We start from the raw sequence: 22,573 nt of genomic DNA on the forward strand, positions 1-22,573 counted from the left end.
CTATGTGAGGTTGTAATCTAGACGTTCTGCCCAGTTATAGATTCAAAGCATCCTCAACATGCTGTTAGCTGAATGGTTTCTTGTGCAACTTATTCCAATATTAACAATCCCTTTACACCAATTTACTTATGCTCAATAGGCCACTAACAAAATAAAAAATATGATTTAATTCAATCCCATTACATAAAAACAAAAATAAATAAATAATGAGCCCTATCAGATTTTGAGTTATCCTCGGCGGTCCATTCATTGACGAGCGGAAAAAGTCCCGGACAGGTTTACTGTTAAATTTTACAAGACATTCCTTCCCCTTCTCTCCCCTCTTATATTAGCAGGGTTTAACCACGCTTCCAACATTAATCCATCCCCCCACTCAAACTACAGAGGCCCATATAACAATACTCCCTAAATCTGGTAGGGACCCCCTCTTTTGCTCAAATTACAGGCCTATCTCTTTGCTGAATGTCGACTTAAAAATATATGTAAAAATATTGGAAAATAGACTCCAGCACCTACTCTCTAATCATATTTATTTGGATCAAGTTGGGTTTCTGGTCGGTAGAGAGACCCGCGATAACACACTAAAAACTACATTCACTACGATCAAACAAGAAACATACCTCTTTTAATACTGTCACTCGACGCTGAAAAAGCGTTTGACAGAATATCATGGTCAGCCATATATTACACCCTCAAAAAACTTACTATAGGAGAACGCTTTATAGCTAAAATAATGGCCCTCCATTGTAACCCTTCAGCGAGATTAAGGATAAATGGAACCCTGTCCCCATCATTCACAATCTCTAATGGAACAAGACAGAGGTGCCCTCTCTCCCCTCTCCTGTATATCCTCGTGATGGAACATTTACTATCCTCTATTCACGATAGCCCTGATATTAAAGGTGTCACTATAGGGCAAACGGAATATAAATGCTCCGCCTTTGTGGTCTTTCTATACATTACAAGCCCACATATGTCAATTCCATCTATCATGGCAGAAGTGGATCATTTTGGCACTTGGTCAAATTTTAACAAACATTTCAAAATCTCAAGCTCTCAACGTATCCTTGCCAACTACCGCTCAGGCTATCATCCAATCAAATTTTCCTTTTTCTTGGCCAACACAGGGTATAAAATACTTAGGGATATGCATACATAGTGATCTTTCTCAACTGTTTGACTTCAACTACAAACCCTTACTTGGTCAACTCCATAAAGACCTTAATTCATGGACTATGACGGATTTCTCATGGTTTGGCAGAGTAAATATATTAAAAATGAATATTTTACCTAGACTTCTTTACCTCTTTCAAACTATACCGAACAGAATCCCTTTAAATTTTTGGAAATAGCTGCGTAGTAGCTTTTGCAAGTTCATCTGGCTGACTGGTCGTCAACGTATTCGTGGTGATATGTTAGTCAGGTCTAAACAGATGGGAGGCCTCGGTCTTCCGGATTGTATAAAATACTACATGGCGGCAGTCCATGCCAGAATACTCGATTATTTTCACCATTAACATGGGAAGCTTTGGGTTCATATAGCGCAAACTATATGTCCAAGGGCATTAACTACACTCCCCTGGAACTCACATCCCTCAGTCCTTACACCCTCTTAATCCTACAGCACAAACTGTACAATCCTAACCCTACGCTGAAACAATGTCACCCTCTTCACTTTGCTCAAGTACTAGCTAACACATCTTTAATACCCCTCAACGAGATATTTCAGGACTGCTCTATCCCTCTAAGAGCCGACTATGACTATAGACAATTGCAACATTTCTATTCCCATGTTAGGAAAGAGACAGCTCAATAAGGATTGTACAAATTTTGAAAAACTGTGCCTTTCATCGTCTCCACCCTCACAGTCCATCTCATTGCTCTATAAACACCTATTAACCCATACTACAACTGTCAGACCATCCTATTGCGCAGCATGGGAAAAAGAAATGGGCATATCTTTTGAGGACTCGCAATAGGCTAAATGTTTTCAATTGGCTCACAAAACTTCCATTGCAATCAAAGCTCAAGAGACCTCTTTTAAGATAATCTCCAGATGGTATCGGGTTCCCGTATTACTCCATAAGTGGTTTCCCGCAGTATCAGATGCTGGAGATGTGGAGTGGAAGAGGGGACGATGACACACATTTGATGGAGCTGTCCCATAATAAGAGGTTTCTGGACTCAGGTAATTCAAATTATTCAAAAATTGACTAGTCTCTCTGTACCCAACTTTCCTGAATCTTGGCTCTTTATAATCCCAACTAGTTTCAGCAGATATAGATACAAAAGATCTTTAATAAGCTAGCTTACACAGGCTGCTCAGAATATCATTCCTCGTCCTGGAAAAGTACTTCTCCACCTACTCTGGAGGAGTGGTTCTCTGAAATGGCCCTTCTAAATAGGATGGAATATTTGATTGCCCAATCCCCCAATGATTGTTATAGATACTGTGAGACTTGGAGAGACTGGACTGAACTCCAAAAATCCGATGTCTACCGTCTTTCATCAGACTGATGTGACCCACCCTTTTTTTGGTGCATTTCTTCTCTGTACTGATTACGCTCCGCACCTGGCTACGTCATGTCTGTTTTTTCCATTGGATTTTATTAACCTCATAATTGTAATACTGATGGCTTAAAATGTTCCCTTCCCTCCTTTTTCTTCCTACAATTTGATGTTTTACTGGACGTTATACTTACATTATATGATAAATTGATGTTGATATCGTCCTGTTTATTCTGCTTTTTTTGTATTTTTGTAACTGAAAATTATATAACCTTACAATAAAAATTAAAAAAAAAAAGAATAATAATATATCATTTTGAAAGATGTTATTTTAGCTCATAGCCTTTCCAACTCTACACCTACTTCATGGATGGCAGATGCCGTAACACTACATCAACAGCATGGACAGGGTTGGTGCTTATTGGCTTGTCCAGTTCCAATGGCTCTGGAAGGGATCTTCCAGTAAGTACTTCATGTAAAAGATGCCAGCTTATCCTAGAGACAAATTTTATGGAGACCTTGAAGGGACGATCTTTCCCTCCTTCTCCTGGTAATGTTACATCCAAGTCCACCTAAAGAAAAAAGAAATTTGAGCATTAAAAATTATGTGACGTTATCTAAAAGACCATTTACCCTAACCACCCTAACCATTTACCATAACCCTAATCACAGCATACAAAGCCATCCACAACCTGTCTCCTCCATATATCTGTGACCTAGTTTCCCGATACATACCTGCACGCAACCTCCGATCCTCACAAGATCTCCTGCTCTAATCCAGTCTTCTCTCCTCTTCCCACAATCGCATACAAGATTTCTCCCATGCATCCCCCCTACTCTTGAACCCTGTGGTACCCCAACATATCAGACTCTCGCCTACTGTTGAAACCTTCAAAAAGGAACTTAAAGACCTACCTCTTCCGACGAGCCTACAACCTGCAGTAACCACCGCTCCACTATACCGCTGCACGACCAGCTCTACCCTCACCTACTGTATCTTCACTCATCCCTTGTAGATTGTGAGCCCTCACGGGCAGGGTCCTCGCTCCTCCTGTTCCAGTCGCCATCACATTTTGTTCATGATTATTGTAATTGTTCTTGTATGTACACCCCTTTTTCACATGTAAAGCGCCATGGAATAAATGGCGCTATAATAATAAATAATAATAATTTACCTCACTGCACTCTACTATTAGATCCCATTTAAAACACTTTCCTTTTTTAATCCTACATAATAAAACATATTCATTCCAAACCTCAACAAAATTCAGAAACTTTTGAAATTGAATCTACTGGCACCATTCTTTGGGAAAAAGTGTTAATGTGTTAAATTTTTATCAATAAAAATCATTCACTAAACCATCTAACCAACAACTAGCCACAGAACAAACATGAAAAAAAAATGATGAATAAAACAGCCAGATAATGTTTAGATATGGTGTGAATTCCCAAGATCATTGATGGTTCAGTGGGTCTTAAATATAAAGTCATTATTCTTTATAAATACTGTATTTTCATTTTTTAAATATTCGGCGTTATAAGCACCATTGCTGCTGGACAAATCCACTTGTGGTTCTTGGCACACTAGATGAGCATGTGCAACTCTGCCACCTATTCTGCTCTGGCTCTTCCTGTCCAGGGAGACCACACATGTGCATTTCCCAAGTCCTCACTGCACAGGATGAGCATACACAGAGAAGACCCCTGGGTACTCTCCTGGCAGAGAAGACCCCTGGGTACTCTCCTGGCAGAGAAGACCCCTGGGTACTCTCCTGGCAGAGAAGACCCCTGGGTACTCTCCTGGCAGAGAAGACCCCTGGGTACTCTCCTGGCAGAGAAGACCCCTGGGTACTCTCCTGGCAGAGAAGACCCCTGGGTACTCTCCTGGCAGAGAAGACCCCTGGGTACTCTCCTGGCAGAGAAGACTACTGGGTATCCAAGCAGAAAAGATCACTGGATCTCTCTGCGCTTTATGCATCCTCTGCATTCATTATATGTCACTCAGCTGTGTGACATCTGTCACAAGCAATACCACAGAATCCACGAGCAAATTGTACATTTCTGGACTTTTGGAGGAAAAAAAACCAATACGTTAATTCCATAATTATGTCAACAACTTGTATGTGGTTTGTGTTATTAATGTGAAGAAGCTGATTTTTTTATTAAAACAAATTGGATCTAAAAACAATATAGAGGACAGCACCATGACGTATAGTGGACCAGGCAGATATTGTCATCATAAAATACTAGCTAGAAAGGAAAACCCATCAACGCCTTTTTAAACTTGAAGCTGGAGTTACAATGAATCACACTTTATTAAAGCAATGTGTCAATGGGTGTTCAGACCTGTCTAACTTCTTTTAGGCTCCTCGAAACATGATAACGAATGCAATATCCAGTATCGCTGAGACACACCGAAAAGGCCACTGGGTCGCCACACAGAAAAGACCACTGGGTCGCCACACAGAAATCACTGGATCTCTCTGCTCTTTATGCATCCTCTGTATTCATTATATGTCACTCAGCTGTGTGACATATGTCACAAGTAATACCACAGAATCCACTAGAAAATTGTACATTTCTGGACTTTTGGATGGAAAAATAAAACAATGATTTTGGGACAACTGTGTTAATTCCATAATTATGTCAACAACTTGTATGTGGTTTGTGTTATTAATGTGAAGAAGCTGATTTTTTATTACAACAAATTGGATCTAAAAACAATATGGAGGACAGCACCAGGACGTATACTGGACCAGGCAGATATTGTCATCACAAAATGCTAGCTAGATAGGAAAACCCATCAACGCCTTTTTAAACTTGGAGCTGGAGTTACGATGAATCACACTTTATTAAAACAATGAGTCAATGGGTGTTCAGACCTGTCTAACTTCTTTTAGGCTCCTCAATACATGATAACGAATGCAATAACAAGTATCGCCTCGTCATGTGGCTTCTGCAAATATCCAATGTGATTATAACTTCTTAGTGAACACAACACACTGGCAGACTACTTGTGACAGGACTCACCCCGGTAGATGCTACAGGCAGTGGGTTGGCGGTGTACAGGCTTCTTTTGCCATCGTACACTGGTCGACGGTCACCAAATATGGTGACTTTGAAATGCTGGACCATGGAATCAACAACCTCCCTGGTGAGAAAGTAGTGAAAAAAATAATGCAGTAAAGAAAAGTGGAATCACAAAGCAGTGGCAGAATCTTTAATTTAATCACTGAGTCAATTACTGGATGCCTTGGCAGTGGTCACCATTTATATGCAGCCATGTGCTCCCCATGGAACAAGAACACCAAAGTCAGAAGTTTTAAAAACTTCAGAGAGCACTTCCACCTACAGAAATAGCGGTACAGCTGTATTTGTACTTTTTCCCCACTAAATATACCTTTTTTTGTAGAGATTTGATATGACAGTCATGAGAAATCTAGCGTAGAAAACATACAAATCAGCCACTAATTGCACATGTGGAACTGAAACCCCCCAATGCACTTCCAGCGTGATTTGCATTTGTCTTCTGCACTAGATTTCTCATGACTGATACATCAAGTCTCTATAAAAAAAAGGGATCACTTTTATTGGTGGACAAGTGACTACACGCCCATGCCACTACCTTCATATGTAAAGATCTCCTGAAAGGTTCCGTTTCAATTGTATCTGTTGGCAAAATTCACAATACAAACTGTCTACAATAAGTCTCAGGCCTGAGAAGGCAAGTGTACTTACTTTAAAAATCCATGTCAGAATACCCAAAGAACTAATTTTGAAATTGCCCCTTCCTAGGTTGCTGTACAAAAACTGCATGTACATGAAATTTATTTGCATTAATATTCACAGACCCAGGCATTTCCATAATACAAGCTCTGCCGTTAAAATTCTAACATGAAATGTACCTGTTAACTCTGCGGGGACATTTGTCCGGCTTAATGTCCACCTCATAGAGGTAGACGTCAATCTTTGGGATCTCCACTTGAAAGCAGTTGGCCAGCAGTTTGATGGGCTTCCCCATGGTGCCATAGCCAGGCCGTCTGGGCACCACAAAAAAGGGCTGCGCCCCCACGGGTCCTGAAAAATAAAAGCAGAGATGTTCTAGAACAGATTTACAAGTACCTTAAAAGGGGATTCTAAGTTAATAGAGTTTTTCGCAATCAGGACCATTATTAATTGACCAAAGTGGCTAAAGAAAAGTCCTTCCGCTCTGAAGGACCCATAACATCCTTGCATTACACAGTTTATTTCAACTTGGCGCGTGTAACGCTAATTTCCCTGTTGTGAGGCAATAAACAGATTGAACATATGCTGATGAATTCTCTCACAGGTTACATCTTATGACTTGGACATCCATTAAAAATTTAGTGTTCGCAAATTCTACTAAAAAAAAAAATTTCCAAAGTGAAAAAACCCTTTATCATTTGAGATACGAGACTGAATTTCAGCAGTATATTTCTGCCACAATGCCACCAAAAAAACTGGTAAATCCATAGATAAATCAACACCAAATTATGGCCATTTTCCTGCAGATATGTATGTTGAATCAGCACAGAGGATAGGGTAAAATAAAAACTTTAATAAAAAAAAATAATAATAATTATAATATAATCTTTAGCTTTTATGGATTAAGAGAGCTATAGATTTTTTTTTCTAGAAACTGCTGTTTATTTCTATAATGCTTAGCCTACGTCAGGCAATGACGCTGTGCCAGCCTGTAGCCATGGCAAACTTAAACTCATTCAATCTCAGTTATTGCAGCATAGTGTCAGCTTTAGTATACAGCCGATACCCATTTCTGATGGTACAGGTTCAGCTCTTGAGCCTGCAAATTCCCAGCACTGTATGTACCGTATTTTTCGGACTATGAGACGCACCGGACCATAAGACACACCTACGTTTTAGAGGAGGAAAATAAATAAAAAATTGAAGCAAAAAAATGTGTTCAAGATGCACTTTTGGGGAGGGGGGGGGGGGGGGGAGAGGAGGCATGGCACCCCTCATCCCTATCCTGGTATGCATGGCACCCCTCATCCTTACACTTGTATGTATGGTCCCCTCATCCTTATCCTAGTATGCATGATCCCCCTAATCCCCACTAGGCTGCACATAAAAAATAAACACTCCTACTCACCTTTCTTCTCTCCTCCAGGACTACGTCCTGTCTGCCCGCACTGATCTCTCCATGTGAGCCGCGCATGACGTCACTGCCATGCGCGGCACACAAGGAGCGAGATCAGCTGCCGGAAGTCACTGCTCCCCACGCCGGGACTGTGTGCGCTGGGAGTAGTGACTTCATGCTCCTTAATAGCCGGCACACAGCATAGTCGCAGCGCGGCTCCTGCTGCTGCTCCTGGGCTATCTCGGGTGCCCGCTTATTAAAGGGCATGAATATTCACGCCTCCCCAAGCCCATGGGCGTGGAGAGAGGTTGACTATTCATGCCCTTTAACAGCAGGCACAGGCGATTCCGGCAACAGCAGGAGCCGCACTGCGGCTACACTGTGTGCCGCTATTAAGGAGTATGAATACTCAGTGCTCCCCACGCCCCATGGGCGTGGGGAGCAGTGAATATTCATTTTCTTTAGCAGCGGGGACAGTATAGGCTGCAGCGGGCGGCTGCTGCCTCCTGTGCCCCTCTTCTCCGCCGCCGCTCCCCCCACACTGCGTGTGTGTGTGCGCATATATATTATATTATATTTAATATATATATATATATATATATATATATATATATATATATATATATATATATATATATATATATATATACACATACATATACCCCTCCCCCACCCAACATTCGGACTATAAGACGCACCCCACATTTTCCTCCAAAATTTTGGAGGAAAAAAGTGTGTCTTATAGTCCGAAAAATACGATATGCTGTGACTTGTGCAAACCTGTTAGCGGCATATATATTGTGACAAAGTCACCGGCAGGGTGTCGGAAGGGAGATATCTATCACTGAGGCTGTTAGCCTCAGTGATCTGAAAACATGGAAGTTTCTCCTGCACATTAAGCATACAGAGGGTTAACAGCCCAGGTTTACAAGGGAATGTTTTTAGTGGATGACGAAGTGCAGGGCGGGACGTCATCCACCCTATCTCTAATCCAGGGAGTGCTCTGGGCTTTAAATAGCCAGCCTTGACACTCAGGTGTGTTCATTACCTGGGGAAAACTTGCTCCAGAGAGGAGCTCACACGTGCTGTGCTGAACCGTGGGAGCATAATCGTGAGTGGCCAGATCGTGGCCGATATACGGACTGTGCTGCAAGTTTTGCATTTTGTTTTGCCACTTTAGCCAAATGGGCTGTGCCTTCTCGTTATGGACTACCAGGTAGTTTATGACTCAGAATAAACTAACCCTAAATTTAAAAGAGACAGTGTCCTGTGTCTACCTCCGCCTATAGCCAAGCTTGTCGCTTTACCAGAATATATATATATCGGCAGCACCAAAACTACATTTTTGTTTTGTAATTTTTATGTGACCACTTGAATACATCCCTGACATATTCATTCCAGTTTACATATTGGCTAAAAGAGGAGTCATAATATAATGCATTTGTTCTCATTTGTCAGCTTTACTGCTGAGTTTGGGGCAGTATTATTCCATTAGAAGATCAGCTTGGTCAGTGATGGCGAACCTTTTAAAGACCAAGTGCACAAACTGCAACCCAAAACCCACTTATTTATCACAAAGTGCCAACACTGCAATTTAACCTGAACAATGATGTTTTAGTTTAGAAAAAAAATCATCTCATACATTAACATCTTTTGTCTCAAAAGAAAAACTCAATAACATAGGTTTCAATGATACAAATAACTTTTTTATTGAAAGGTAAAAAGTTTACATTTGGCATGCTTCTCTGGAAGGCACTGTGTTAGGCCTCTTTCACAAGTCCAGATATTTCCTCGCACTGGAAAACCACTACCAGCGATATCCGTGTGTTCCTGTGTGGCAACCGTGTGCAGCATCAGAATCACATGTACCAGCACCTAGGAATCAGCGGTACAGTTAGCGCTGTTCCCAAGCACTGGGTGTTGAAGGCAACTCATCAATGTCTCCTGCGATCAGTGCAAGCAAGGGACAATGTTGAAAGTAGTATTCTTCTGCCACTGTCTCCAAAAAGTGTAAAATAAGAATAAAATTTAAAAAAAAAATCATCATTATACTCAACTGGCTTGAGGCGACCTCACACGCTGAGGAGCAGAGGAGAATGACGGGCTGCAGCGAGTGAGCCCCAGAACTGTGCTGAACTCATTGAGTAACAGGACACCGCTCAGTGAGCTCAGCGTAGTTCATGGGGCAGCTCGCTGCAGCGAGTCATTCTACTCGGCTCCTCAGCGTGTGCAGTCGCCTCAAGCCAGGTAAGTATAATGATTTTTTATTTTATTCTTATTTTTACACTTTTGGGAGAAAGTGGCAGCAGAATACTACTCTCAACAATGTCCCTTGCTCGCACTGATTGCAGGACAAGTAGGGGACAATTATGTGAGATTCCTTCAGCACTCAGTGCTTAGGAACAATGCGAACTGTATCGCTGATTCCCAGGGGCCGGTACGTGTACACAGTCCATGGAAACACAATGACATGAGCAGACGCATTCATTTGAATGGGTCTACGTGTATAAGTGTCTACAGTGCATGTTAAAACTGGCACCACACGTACTGGAGACACCGACGTGTGAATGAGGCCTTATGGGTGCTCTCAGGAAGGCACAATGTTATAGATGCTCTCAGGAAGGCACTGTGTTATGAGTGCACGGAAGGCACTGTATACTGACTGATAAGGAAGAAAAATCAGCTCACCCGTAACGTCCTGTGACGTGATTACACATGATAGGTCGCCTCCCCCTCTTTGGTGCAGGCTCCGGCACTGATGCCTGCACCTTTTACGGCACATGACAGCTGATCTGTACAGCTGTCATGTGCCCCTAAAAGCCGCAGGTGGAATCACGATCCACTGGCGGCTGTTAACTAGTTAATTGCCGCTGTCAATCTCTGACAGCGGTAATTAACTTGCGCAAACCGGATGCGCGTCATTAGCTCCGCCCATTCAATGATCACGGGCCGCCGATGGGTTGGCATGACAACCCAGGGTCTGCAGGAGACCCCTGTGGTGTCACTGCCCCGTGGTCGGCGCTGATAGCAGATGAGCATTTTTGCTACACATAGAAGGGCTGAAGTTTTTTAAAAATAATTATATTATATTATATATATATATATATATATATATATATATATATATATATATATATATATATATATATATATATATATATATATATATATATATATATATATATATATATATATATATATATATATATACACACACACATACATACACATATATATACACACAGCTCAAATCACTCCCACTTCGCCCCATTCAAAATAAAACAATAATAAAAAAAAAAAAATACACATATTTGGCATCGTCGTGTTCAGAATTGACTGATATAAAAAATAAATAATTAATACATGTATCACGTAATCTTAAATGTTATGGATTGTTACATGTGTACAGGATCAGAGCCAATAACAGCACAATAATACATCACCATATCCAACGGCATTATAGAAAAATACATCACTAGAACTCAAATACAAAAACATCACCAGAACTATCATTAGTACAGAAACACATTACCAGAACCATCAAAAGTACAAGAATGCATCACCAGAACCCATAGCAGTGCAGAAACACAGCATCACAACTCTCATCAGTGCAGAAATACATCACCAGAATCAATCAGTACATGAATACATCACCTGAACAATCAATGCATGAATACATCATCAGGACCACCAATAGTACATGGTAAATAAATTGTAATGTCAGGTCAGACATATACATTTGTATCGCATGAACCTACAACTCCCAGTATGTCCTTAACAATGGTAAGGAGATACTGGGAGTTTATATTATCAGTCATCATCCGACTGCGGACCGCACTGCAAACCACAGTACTGATGAGAATTAAGTCAGTATCACAAACTGTCATGGTTTCATCATTCATTGTGGTCTAGGGACACCAAGTGTCAGCTCAGCCACCCAATGGGATCTGGAGTGTGCTGGACTGTCGGTATTGTAAGTGACAGCCTAGTCATCCAATCTGATGCTGGGGCCTGCTGGGCTGTCAGCATTTTGACTGACAGACCTGCTGCTCAATCTGGCCTAGCCTGTGGGCATTTCTCCAGGTGACTCCCGTACTTAATTATTCGCTAGCTATTTAGCTGGCTAATTATGAGCAGACCATTGTCAGCGGTAGCTTTGCTTTGTTTGGTGTGTGTGTTTTGTTCTGTGTCTGTTTCCCTGATCTTGTTGCCGGACCTAGGATTTGTCGTGACTATTCGTGTGTGTTTTCCCTTTTGCTCTTGACCCCGGACTTGGCCTCCGACTATCCGTTTGTCTTATCCCCTTATGGCGTACCCTCCTGGCATTTGATCCTGGTCTGTTTCTTGACCACACCTTTGTCTTGCCGCTCTGTACTACGAGCCTTCCTGGTATCTGACCTCGGACCTACTGACTACCCAGTCTTATGGCTTGTCTGTGAATACTGAATCAGTGTCACAAACATTTAAATCCAAGTACCTTGTAGATAACGTAATCTCTGATTGGACTCGTCTTTCTTTTCTTCATCTTGTCCATATGACAGGATGACTTCACAGCCACAGCTCATCTCTGCAGATTTACATCTTCTCTGGTCTTCTGCACATCTTGACACGATGACTTTAAAAATAGCAAATACCAAAGGGAAAAAAAAACTAAAATGAGCCTATACCCTACAGCAAGTAAATACTAATAGTATATGTAAATAACATACGGTACTTAGTTAACGCTATTTTGTCACCTTGTCATGTTGGGATGATTTTTTGATCAAAATAGCATTACCCAAGTACCATATGTTATTTACATGTACTATTACTATTTACTTGCTGTAAGGTATATGCTCATTTTGTTTTTTGTTTCTTTTCTTTAGTTTTGTCTGTGAAATGTCCACCGTGTGAACGTGCTTTTATACTTTGCACGTATACCAGCTTGTAGTCCGGCTAATATATATGGTTTTGCCTTAAAGATGATGTCCAGTATGTTTTACTATGCCAGCAATGTATTTACCCTCTTCAGATAAGGGTTTTTGTAAATACCTCTTTGTGCTTCTTGCCTGTGAGTGGCGCTATCGCTGGCCGCTCACAGGAATCACGTGACCCCCGGCTGCAGCCGGCTCTGACATCCGCTGATGTTACGTCAAGTTCCGGCTGCAGTCGGGCGTCACCCAGTGCTTGACGTGACATCAGAGGAGGCTGCAGCCGGGGGTCATGTGATGCCTGTGAGCGTCCAGCGTTAGCGCCGCTCACAGGCAAGAACGACAAAAGACAGGTATTTACATAAACCTTTATCTGAAGAGGGTAAATACATGTGCATCTCACAAAGTTAGAATAACTTAAAAAAAAGTTAATTTATTTCAGTTATTCAATACAAAAAGTGAAACTCATATTATATAGAGTCATTACAAACAGAGTGATCTGTTTCAAGTGTTTATTTCTGTTAATGTTGATGATTAACAGCCAATGAAAAACAAAAAAGTCATTATCTCAGTAAATGACAATAAATAACAAAAAACACCGGCAAAGGCTTCCTAAGTGTTTAAAAAGGTCCCTTAGTCTGTTTCAGTAGGCTCCACAATCATGGGGGGGGGGGGGGGGGGGAAGACTGCTGACTTGACAGATGTCCAGAAGGCAGTCATTGAAACACTCCACAAGGTCACAGAGTTCCAAATTTCATTTGGAAATCAAGGTCCCAGAGTCTGGAGGAAGAGTGGAGAGGCCACAATCCAAGCTGCTTGAGGTCTAGTGTGAAGTTTCCATAATCAGTGATGGTTTGGGGAGCCATGTCATCTGCTGGTGTAGATCCACTGTGTTTTATCAAGACCAAATTCAGCGCTGCCGTCGACCAGGAAATTTGAGAGCACTTCATGCTTCCCTCTGCCGACAAGCTTTTTGGAGATGGAAATTTCATTCTCCAGCAGTACTTGGCACCTGTCCACACTGCCAAAAGTACCAATACCTGGTTTAAAAGCAACAGTATCACTGTGCTTGATTGGCAAGAAAACTCGCCTGACCTTAACCCCATAGACAATCTATGGGGTATTGTCAAGAGGAAGATGAGAGACACTAGACCCAACAATGCAGACGAGCTGAAGGCTGCTATCAAAGCAACCTGGGCTTCCAGAACACCTCAGCAGTGCCACAGGCTGATCGCCTCCGTGCCGCATTGATGCAGTAATTGATGCAAAAGGAGCCCCGACCAAGTATTGAGTGCATTTACTGAACATACATTTAGTAGGCCAACATTTCAGATTTTAAAAACATTTTTCAAGCTGTTGTTATAAAGTATTCTAATTTACTGAGATATTGACTTTTATGTTTTCATTGGCTGTAAGCCATAATCAGCAACATTAACAGAAATAAACACTTGAAATAGATCACTATGTTTGTAATGACTCTATATAATATATACGAGTTTCACTTTTTGAATTGAAGAACTGAAATAAATTAACTTTTTGATGATATTCTAATTTTGTGAGATGCACCTGTACATCAGGGGACATTTGGGCCATAGAAAAAAAATAAAAGAAATAAATACTGAACAACGCCTTTAAAACCAGCATAATTAAAATGCTTCTGTATATAAAATATCTGTCCTACACTGAGCCCTGAGTAAATAATTGCCTCCCCACTAAATTTCCTGCACAAAATATGACCCATACACTGTCCCCTCTTATGGTACATGCCCTCCACACTGCCCTCTCTTCACACTGTCCTCTCACACTGTGCTCCCCCTCTATATTGCCTAGTCTCTGTATTGTGCCCTTCATGACAATCCCTCTTCCCAGCATATTGTCCCTTATACTACGCCCTCTCTATGCCACACCCCACACTACCCATGCTCTATCCTGTGCCCCTTCACATTTTTATCCCTCCATGTCTCCTCACACTAGTCCCCTCAATAGTCACCTCACACATCCCCCCCCTCACATCCCTCCCTGCTAAACATACTGTCTCCTCACACCACATACGGTGTCCGCACCCATTGCATCCCCCCCTCGCTCCCCATACATTCCCCCCTCTCGTACGGTTTCCTCATACATGTGCACATATGTGACTGACCACCTTTAAATTCACTTCTGTGGGATTGATGGACAGAAACAAAAGAAGCGGTGGTCATACAAGCACATTCAGACAGGAGAGTCGTGAAGCCCCCCTTCCTTCTTGTGATCTCACATTTTTAATTTATACTAATTGTGGGATTTACACAAAGTACGAGACATTTCTCTAAAGATTGCTAAGAGTACAGATAAAACCAATTCTCCAGCGGACCCAGCCATGATAGTGAATACTGATCAGGATGACAATACTGTTACAAGTATTACCTCACTGAAAGGAAAATTGTGCAAAATCATCTTACTCAACTCCACTTTTCTGATACTAGCCATTGTGAGCCCAAGGTTCGTGTAATCTTGAGAGACAACTTATTTTGCTTTCATTCTTTTTAAACTTAAAAGGGTTTTCCCATGAACAAAGTTAATGTTAAAGTACATTTTAATCAATAGATCTTGGAATGATAATAAAGTTCCACAATTGGATGCGTTTATATAGAATGTTCCTGTGCTGAGATAATCTTATAAATGTGCCCCTGTTGTGTACTGTGTAATGGCTGTGTCTGACCGTGCAGGAATACTCCTGGGCAGGGGAGGGAGGGGGGCAAAAGGCTGCGTGCCCACTATGTGTTTTTCAAGCTTTTTTTGCCGCAGAATTTCCGCAGCGAAAACGCTTAAAAAACGCTTTGTAATACGTGCCCCATGGTCCCCAATGATAATAAGCATGTGCTGTGCACATGTTGCGTACTTTTCCGCAATGATAATCCGCAGTGAAAATTTCCGCAGCATGTCCGTTAATTTTGCGGACACGCAGCGTAATTGCCGCCATTGACTTGCATTGAATCGCTCAATATCGGCATGACTACATGTGCACATGCGGATATTAAGCAATTCAATGTGCGAATGGTACTGGGTCTGGAGAAGAGGAGACTCTCCTCCGGACCCGGGTACCAAGGTACCTGTTAAAAAAAGAATTTATAATAAAAAATAAAGATTATACTTACCTTCTGATGGCCCCCGGTGTTTTCTCCGCTGTGTCTGGTCTGTTGTACGGCTCGCGGTGGTGTGAAAGGACCTTTCGTGATGTCATTTAGTCATGTGACAGGTCACACGACTGCTGACGTCGGCTGTCGCGTGACCTGTCACATCACGTCATGAAAGGTCCTTTCACACCACCGCAAGCCGTACAACAGACCAGACACAGCGGAGAAAACACCGGGGGCCATCAGAAGGCAAGTATAATCTTTATTTTTTACCATTTTTATTCTTTTTTTTTAACTATTAACTTTGTCACACTATATAAATCCATGCCGGTTGCATGGATTTATATAGTGTGACCAAGTTGTCAAGCACTTTCCAAGTGATGCTAAAATCGCTTGGAAAGCGCTTGTCAACCCGCTTGCGGAAATGCATGTGAAGACGCTTGACATCCGCATGTCCCTGGCAGGAAAAACACATGTACAATCCGCATGTACAATCCACATGCGTTTTTTCTGCCAGGGAGATGCGGAAAAAATCTGCAGCATTTCTGCATCGTGGGCACTTAGCCAAAGAGTATACAGACATTACAGAAGGGGATTGCAGCTGATTCTTTTTGTGAGGCAAAACATGTTACTGCCTGCTTTTAAACAATGTTTTACCTCAAAGAAAGAATCCTCTGTGATCCCCCGCTGTAATGTCTGTATACTCTTTTGCCCCTCCCCTGCCCAGAGATGTGGTATGACCAGACCATGTTCCTGCACAGTCAGACACCGCCATTACACAGGGGAACATTTATAAAGATTATCTCAGCACAGGAACGCTTTAGTTAAACACATCTAATTGTAGAACTTATTATTATTCCAAGATATATTGATTCAAATTAACTTTGTTTAACCTTTTAAAGGGTTATTTCCATAATTGCAGTATTTTTCACAAAGTAAAGGCTTGCTTATTGTTAAGGGGTTGTCTACTAGTGGACATCTTCAGCTTAAACAATTCAGGAACCAAAGTAAAATAAAAAGGGTGTATATTCTGCAGTGGCATCATTACAGCGATGTGATAGTGATGTGTCACGTGCCGGCTACATTCAGTGACCCGCCACTCCTAGGCTGCAACGCATTAACATTACACCAGAGTAGACATCCATTCTGATGAAATAGTAAAAGGCTGCAGCTGACGAGCAGACGCTCACTGGCTGCAAGCTGACACGTGACAACAATTTCATAGAAAAAAAGGGTCAACACCCTTGTGGTGTTAGAGTAATATGCAGGTGCACATAGAAGCTGGGGCCATTTTCAAACAAATACATAATAAATGCAAAAATACAACTATTATTTTATACTGTAGACATATAAAACATAAAAAATCCCACCATGATAAGCTGCACCTAATCAGGATGGTCCTTAACTCTAGTGACTCACCTCTCTATGTGCCTACCAAGGCCTCAAATAGACAGGATCCATGATTGAGGGTGTTTGAAACCAGTCTGAGGCAGGTATAGATACACAGGCTGGAGGGAGGGCCAAAGGGAAGCGTGTACCTATAGGTAGGCTGTGCACCTAGATCTAACCATCTTATAGGGAATAGATTAGGATTAGTATCTAGGGCCAAGATGCTAAGAGATGCCCTAGGAACAGCAGGCTCCATAATTAATGTGTTTCAGGGCAGTCTGTGGGCGGCGCTCTATCTGGTGCTCTGATTACATATTCATCTGTATGCTCTTATGACAGCTCACTGTGCATTCACTGACCTGCCTCCTATTTTACCTAACCCCGCACTACTAGATGCATTAAATAAGATAGGAGGCAGGTCAGTGAAGGCACAGTGAGCTGTCATAAGAGCATACAGATGAATACATAAGCAGAGCACCAGATAGAGCGCCCCCCACAGGCTGCCCCAAAGCCTTAACATATCATTATCTCCAAACTGAAAGTAAAGACTACACAAGAATCACAGAACGGATTTAATCAACCAAGGTATAATTTTAATCAGTGTAATGTCGCCCACCTGACAGTGTATGTAGTTTACCGAGTACAATCCTGCTGACAGGTGCGCTTTAAGTGACGTACTTTGACATATGGTGCTGTTTTTCTACACGAGTGGCATTCAGTTGGTTATAATAACGTATATTTGTTTTAGGGATTGCTTACACCAAAGTATAAATCGGACGATTTTTTATCAGATAGCACTCCGCCAATATTGTTTAATGGGGCAGTGCTGATGACCAGCTTGTTTTTTTTCACTGACAAACTGTCTGTGAAAAAATTCACAGCATGCTGTAATTTCACTCCAAAATTGGATGTGCGCGAGAAAAACTAATTGGATGCCATATGAAGCCACAGTAACTAATCGGATGCCATATGAAGCCACAGTAACTAATCGGATGCCATATGAAGCCACAGTAACTAATCGGATGCCATATGAAGCCACAGTAAAGCATCTGATGTTTATATACATTACAATTCTGTAGAATAGGAAACTGTGCATGGTCCTGTAAATAGCTGCTGAATAAACAAAACTGATTACATACGAGCTGCACACATACAGCACACGAATGACAGGTGAGGGGGGGGGGGGGGGATAAAAAAATCGACCCACTTTTGTGGATGAAAATCAGACTGATTTTTAATACGCTCATGTGACCCTAGCCTTAAAGAAGCACTCCTCCCATCCAAGCTTTTATCCTCTTAATATATTGCAGTCATCATATTATATAGCACGGTGTACTTACAATTGTTCATTTAGCCTTGCTACCCAAGTAATTCTTCTCTTTTCTCTGCTGCATGTAGAAACAGGAAGTCTCTTGTCCCTGCATTTATCATCCCCCTCCCCTCTTTAACCCCTGACCCAGCCGCTCCCCCCCGCCCCCCCTCCCCCGCCATAGACTTTTGCAGTGACTCAACTTGTGCAGAGAAAACTGTCATTTGAATTTTGGGGTACATCATGATCACTTTTTATTGCATTTTTAGGGAGGAGTGGTGACTGAAAAACCGCAATTCATTTTATATTTTCATAGACCGGACTTTTATGGCTATGCAATACCAAATATTTTTCATATTTTAATGTTTTTGTTTTTTAAATAATTTTTAGTGGACTTAAACCAGAGAGATTGTTTGGTCGCATCTGCTGTATACTGCAATACCATGGAAATGCCTCCTCCTATGAAGCTCAGCCTGACAGGCCCCCAGCTGCTATAGCAACTTATTGTTGCCCCGTGATATCTTGTCGAGGAGGGCCAATGGGAGCAGGTGCGTGTTACCAGCAGTAATAGGAGCTCAGCTCTGACCGCTGCTGTTAAGACAGAGATGCCGGCTATGTAACACAGCCAGCATCTAATCAAAAGTGGAGAAGGCTCAGCTCCTGAGCCCTCTCCACCCGCAATCACAACCCTGCAATCATTAACATGTACATGATTTTGAGTTAAGGGGTTACAATCTGCATTACATGTAAAATTCATATGAAAAATTTTAGTGCAAAGTATACATTTTGTGACATTTCATCTACTTAGCTGGCACTGTATTAAGAAGTGGTTTTTCAACCCGCACATCTGAGTAGCAAATTGTGAATATACGCTAAAGCTCCTGATTGGTTCCCATTAAAGAGCTGTGAGACAAAAGTAAATCAAGAATGAAAAAATATATATATTTTAAAAGAACAATTTGTTCTAATCATATATAAGTAGATGAAAGGTTGGTTGAGTAGATCTCCACTCAAAATGAAACATTTCATGACCCATAGTGGTTAAATATGTGCGGATCAAGGTATAAAAGTGCTGATTAAGCAAATTTCATGTTCTGGCTTTAAAGGGAATCTGTCAGCAGGTTTTGCTATGTAATCTGAGGACAGCATGAAGTAGGTGTTAAAACACAGATTTCAAGATGTGTCACTTATCAGGCTGTGTGCTGTTTACTTACTATGAAGGTTATATCACCTGGCGATTAACATTGCCTCGACTACATGGCACTCGCTTGATAGGCTGACTCTGCCCCCTCCTGTGATAAGCCGCTCACACTCAAAAGACATACATACATTATATATATATATATACATACATTATATATATACATACATTATATATATATATATATATATATATATATATATATATATATATATATATATATATATATATATATATATATATATATATATATATATATATATATATATATATATATATATATATATATATATATATATATATAGAAAGACTGGTGTGTGCGGGGTTAGCTTTCTCAGCTCTGCTTCAGGCTGCATCTCAGAACTCTGTGTCAGAACTGTTGCACCCAGTAACCTAAGCGATACATCGTTGGAATCAGGGTCTCTTTTCCTACATCACGCTGCGCTCAGATGAGGTAGCAAAAAGCTGTTGACAGATTCCCTCGGATATTTTCAAACATTATACACAAAATAATAAAAAAAAAAAAAAACACCTCTAAATGGAATTTACATCTTTGTCCTTTAGCTTCAAAGTGACTTTGAGGCTCGTGGGAAGCCACATGACAAGTCATTCATTACACATTCATGAACACACTGGCTCTAGTCATATAACCAGATTATATCAGGTAATATAGCTGCATTTATTGAGTCCATGTTACAGTCACAAAACCCAAACTCTTGTTATTCTACTGTAAAGATGTGAAACTCTCAATCGGGAGCGGTACAGAATGATTAGAAAGTCCCGGAGTAATGCTGCTTCATTACACTTTTTCAGGTTTCAGCAATTGGTACATACAATAAGGTTGTGTTGGCAAATATAGATACTGAACTACATTTAAAGAGTAACTGTTCTTTTAATTTTTAGTTCATAAAATCAATAGTACATATTGAAAATAAGCAGCTTCGTAATTTATCAGATCCAAGAAATCAGCTTCTTTTTCCTCTTGGACTGATCATTCACTCTCAGGTCATGCATGTCTTTTTGAAAGTGAATGATCAGTTTAGGAGGAGAAAGAAGCAGATTTTTGGGGATTTTTCTGGGTATCCTTTTAGCCTTCACATGGCTTGTATTGTAAGGCTGAAATGTCTTCAGTGCGGAAGATGCCTGAAGAATGGTCTGCTTCCTTCTTTAAAACATGTGGCATCTTTGGAAACCTGAACCTGTTAAAAGATGTTTAAAGGGAATCAGTCAGCAGGTTTTTGCTGCGTCATCTGAGAGCAACCTTATGTAGGCAAAGAGAAGCTGAATCCAGCTACAGGTGCATCTCACTAAATTAGAATAGCATCAAAAAGTTAATTTATTTCAGTTCTTCAATACAAAAAGTGAAACTCATATTATATAGAGTCATTACAGAGTGATCTATTGAAAGTGTTTATTTCTATTAATGCTGATTATGGTTTCACTTTTTGTATTGAATTACTAAAATAAATTAACTTTTTGATTTAGGTGACATAATAGGGTTACGCTATTCATCGTGCAATAAAAAGGATAGCATTTTTTCACTGATCAGTGGGGATATTGTTCTGCAGTAACCAGCAGCGGCCACTATACAATGAAGGGAGCTGCACAGTGCAGCTCCATTCATTTTGTTAACACGGCAGAAGTTGATAACAATTGATCGGTAGGGAGGGGTGCCAGATGTCAAACCCCCACGGATCCGATATTGAGGACCTACCCTGGTGATAGAAATCAATATCTTATAACGGAACAACCCTATTAACCAGGAAGCTAATGTTAATCAGCTGTCCTGTCTCAAGAGCCGGGTCTTAGTTTCTTGGTCTAGTGTCGTGGACTTTACACAAAGGAAACGACGGGTTACTAAAGTAAGCCAGCAAATACCTGTGACATTACCCAATGCCTGGTAGGTGGGTAGGTGTCTGAGTCAGCCATATGTGCTATCTTAAGTAGCATTCAGCTACCATGTACACTACAGAGGTTTGCCTCATTATCCACTAATCTCAGTTGTCTAATCATCTCTCCAGCAAACTCCAGACTTCTGAGAACCCTCTGCTATTGCACTCTCAACCCCACTGTAGCAGGTATCCGATAAGAAAATCATCTCTGCTGATACGGTTACAACACTGCTACAAAAGGTGCCTGATAAAGAACTCTACTCTGCTAATAAAGGTACTTTGCAACTTTTCTGCAACACTGTAATCTTCTCTGTAAACAAATATCCAGTTTGACTAGATATCACTGCTGTCCTGCAGTTCACCATTTATCTGCTGATTACATATGTCTTAGTGATTAAACATTTGTCTGCTGCAAGTCCTGGATTGACTTTACATCTAATGTTTCTGTACACCCAACTCATTTTCTTCAGGTGTTTCCAGCTGCATACCCTGATGTTCTAATCCTCTCTGATTCACGTGCTATCCAGCATGACCCACTCACTGTGCCATCGCCTCAGGACCATGTATCACAATGTCAATGTGGCAATCATACCAGAAGTAGCGTAAAATACTATAAAATGTCTAGGGCAGGATGTCAATGAGGAGTTTAAATAGGGTGCCATGCACACTCATTGGCAGTTGAACTTGCTCTGCCATCAGTATGCTCACCAGCTCAGCATTTGGCCAATTAACAAGATGTAATATAAGTATATTTGAGTTAACAGAACAATCATGGCAGAAACACGACATACGACAGGAGAAGTTCATGTTTGGTGGCCTAGCGATGAGGTCAGCTCTACTGTCAGTGCATTTACCAGGTCAGATAGCAAACAAGCAGGGCAAGAGGAGTATATAACAGTAGCAGCATTAGGCCCATCTGTAACTAGCCTAAAAGTATGTTTACATGTGGTGTAATTGGAGCGTAAAATATGCAGCATTTTACAGTAGCAGCAAAATCAATGAGATTTCTGAAATCTCATGGACACACTGCTTTTTTTTTTTAAAAAAAGTATTAGGTGGCCTGTTGCAATTTAGCTAAAAAGCACCATGTCAAATTCAGTGGGGGAGTTGTGTCAATTTCCTGTTA

General features: G+C 41.1%; 1 protein-coding gene and 1 long non-coding RNA gene across 3 annotated transcripts in view; one reads left to right on the top strand and one right to left on the bottom strand.

Annotated features, from left to right (window-relative positions):
- LOC141218804 (uncharacterized) overlaps positions 1 to 22,573 on the top strand; it is a 146,456-nt gene that overhangs the window by 109,615 nt on the left and 14,268 nt on the right. The gene's annotated exons all lie outside the window — the stretch shown is intronic.
- AGO3 (argonaute RISC catalytic component 3) overlaps positions 1 to 22,573 on the bottom strand; it is a 96,167-nt gene that overhangs the window by 54,114 nt on the left and 19,480 nt on the right. For both annotated transcript variants that reach the window (XM_073665933.1, XM_073665932.1), the window contains exons 2-4: positions 6,414 to 6,585; positions 5,539 to 5,659; positions 2,872 to 3,080 (exon numbers count right to left, since the gene is read on the bottom strand). In XM_073665933.1, the coding sequence (XP_073522034.1) occupies positions 2,872 to 3,080; positions 5,539 to 5,659; positions 6,414 to 6,585 (502 nt within the window). The remainder of the gene's footprint in view (positions 1 to 2,871; positions 3,081 to 5,538; positions 5,660 to 6,413; positions 6,586 to 22,573) is intronic.

This window comes from Phyllobates terribilis, unplaced genomic scaffold (genome assembly GCF_046119375.1).
Source record: "Phyllobates terribilis strain yellow unplaced genomic scaffold, ASM4611937v1 Scaffold_2__4_contigs__length_985480577, whole genome shotgun sequence".
In the NCBI taxonomy this organism is placed as follows: domain Eukaryota; kingdom Metazoa; phylum Chordata; class Amphibia; order Anura; family Dendrobatidae; genus Phyllobates; species Phyllobates terribilis.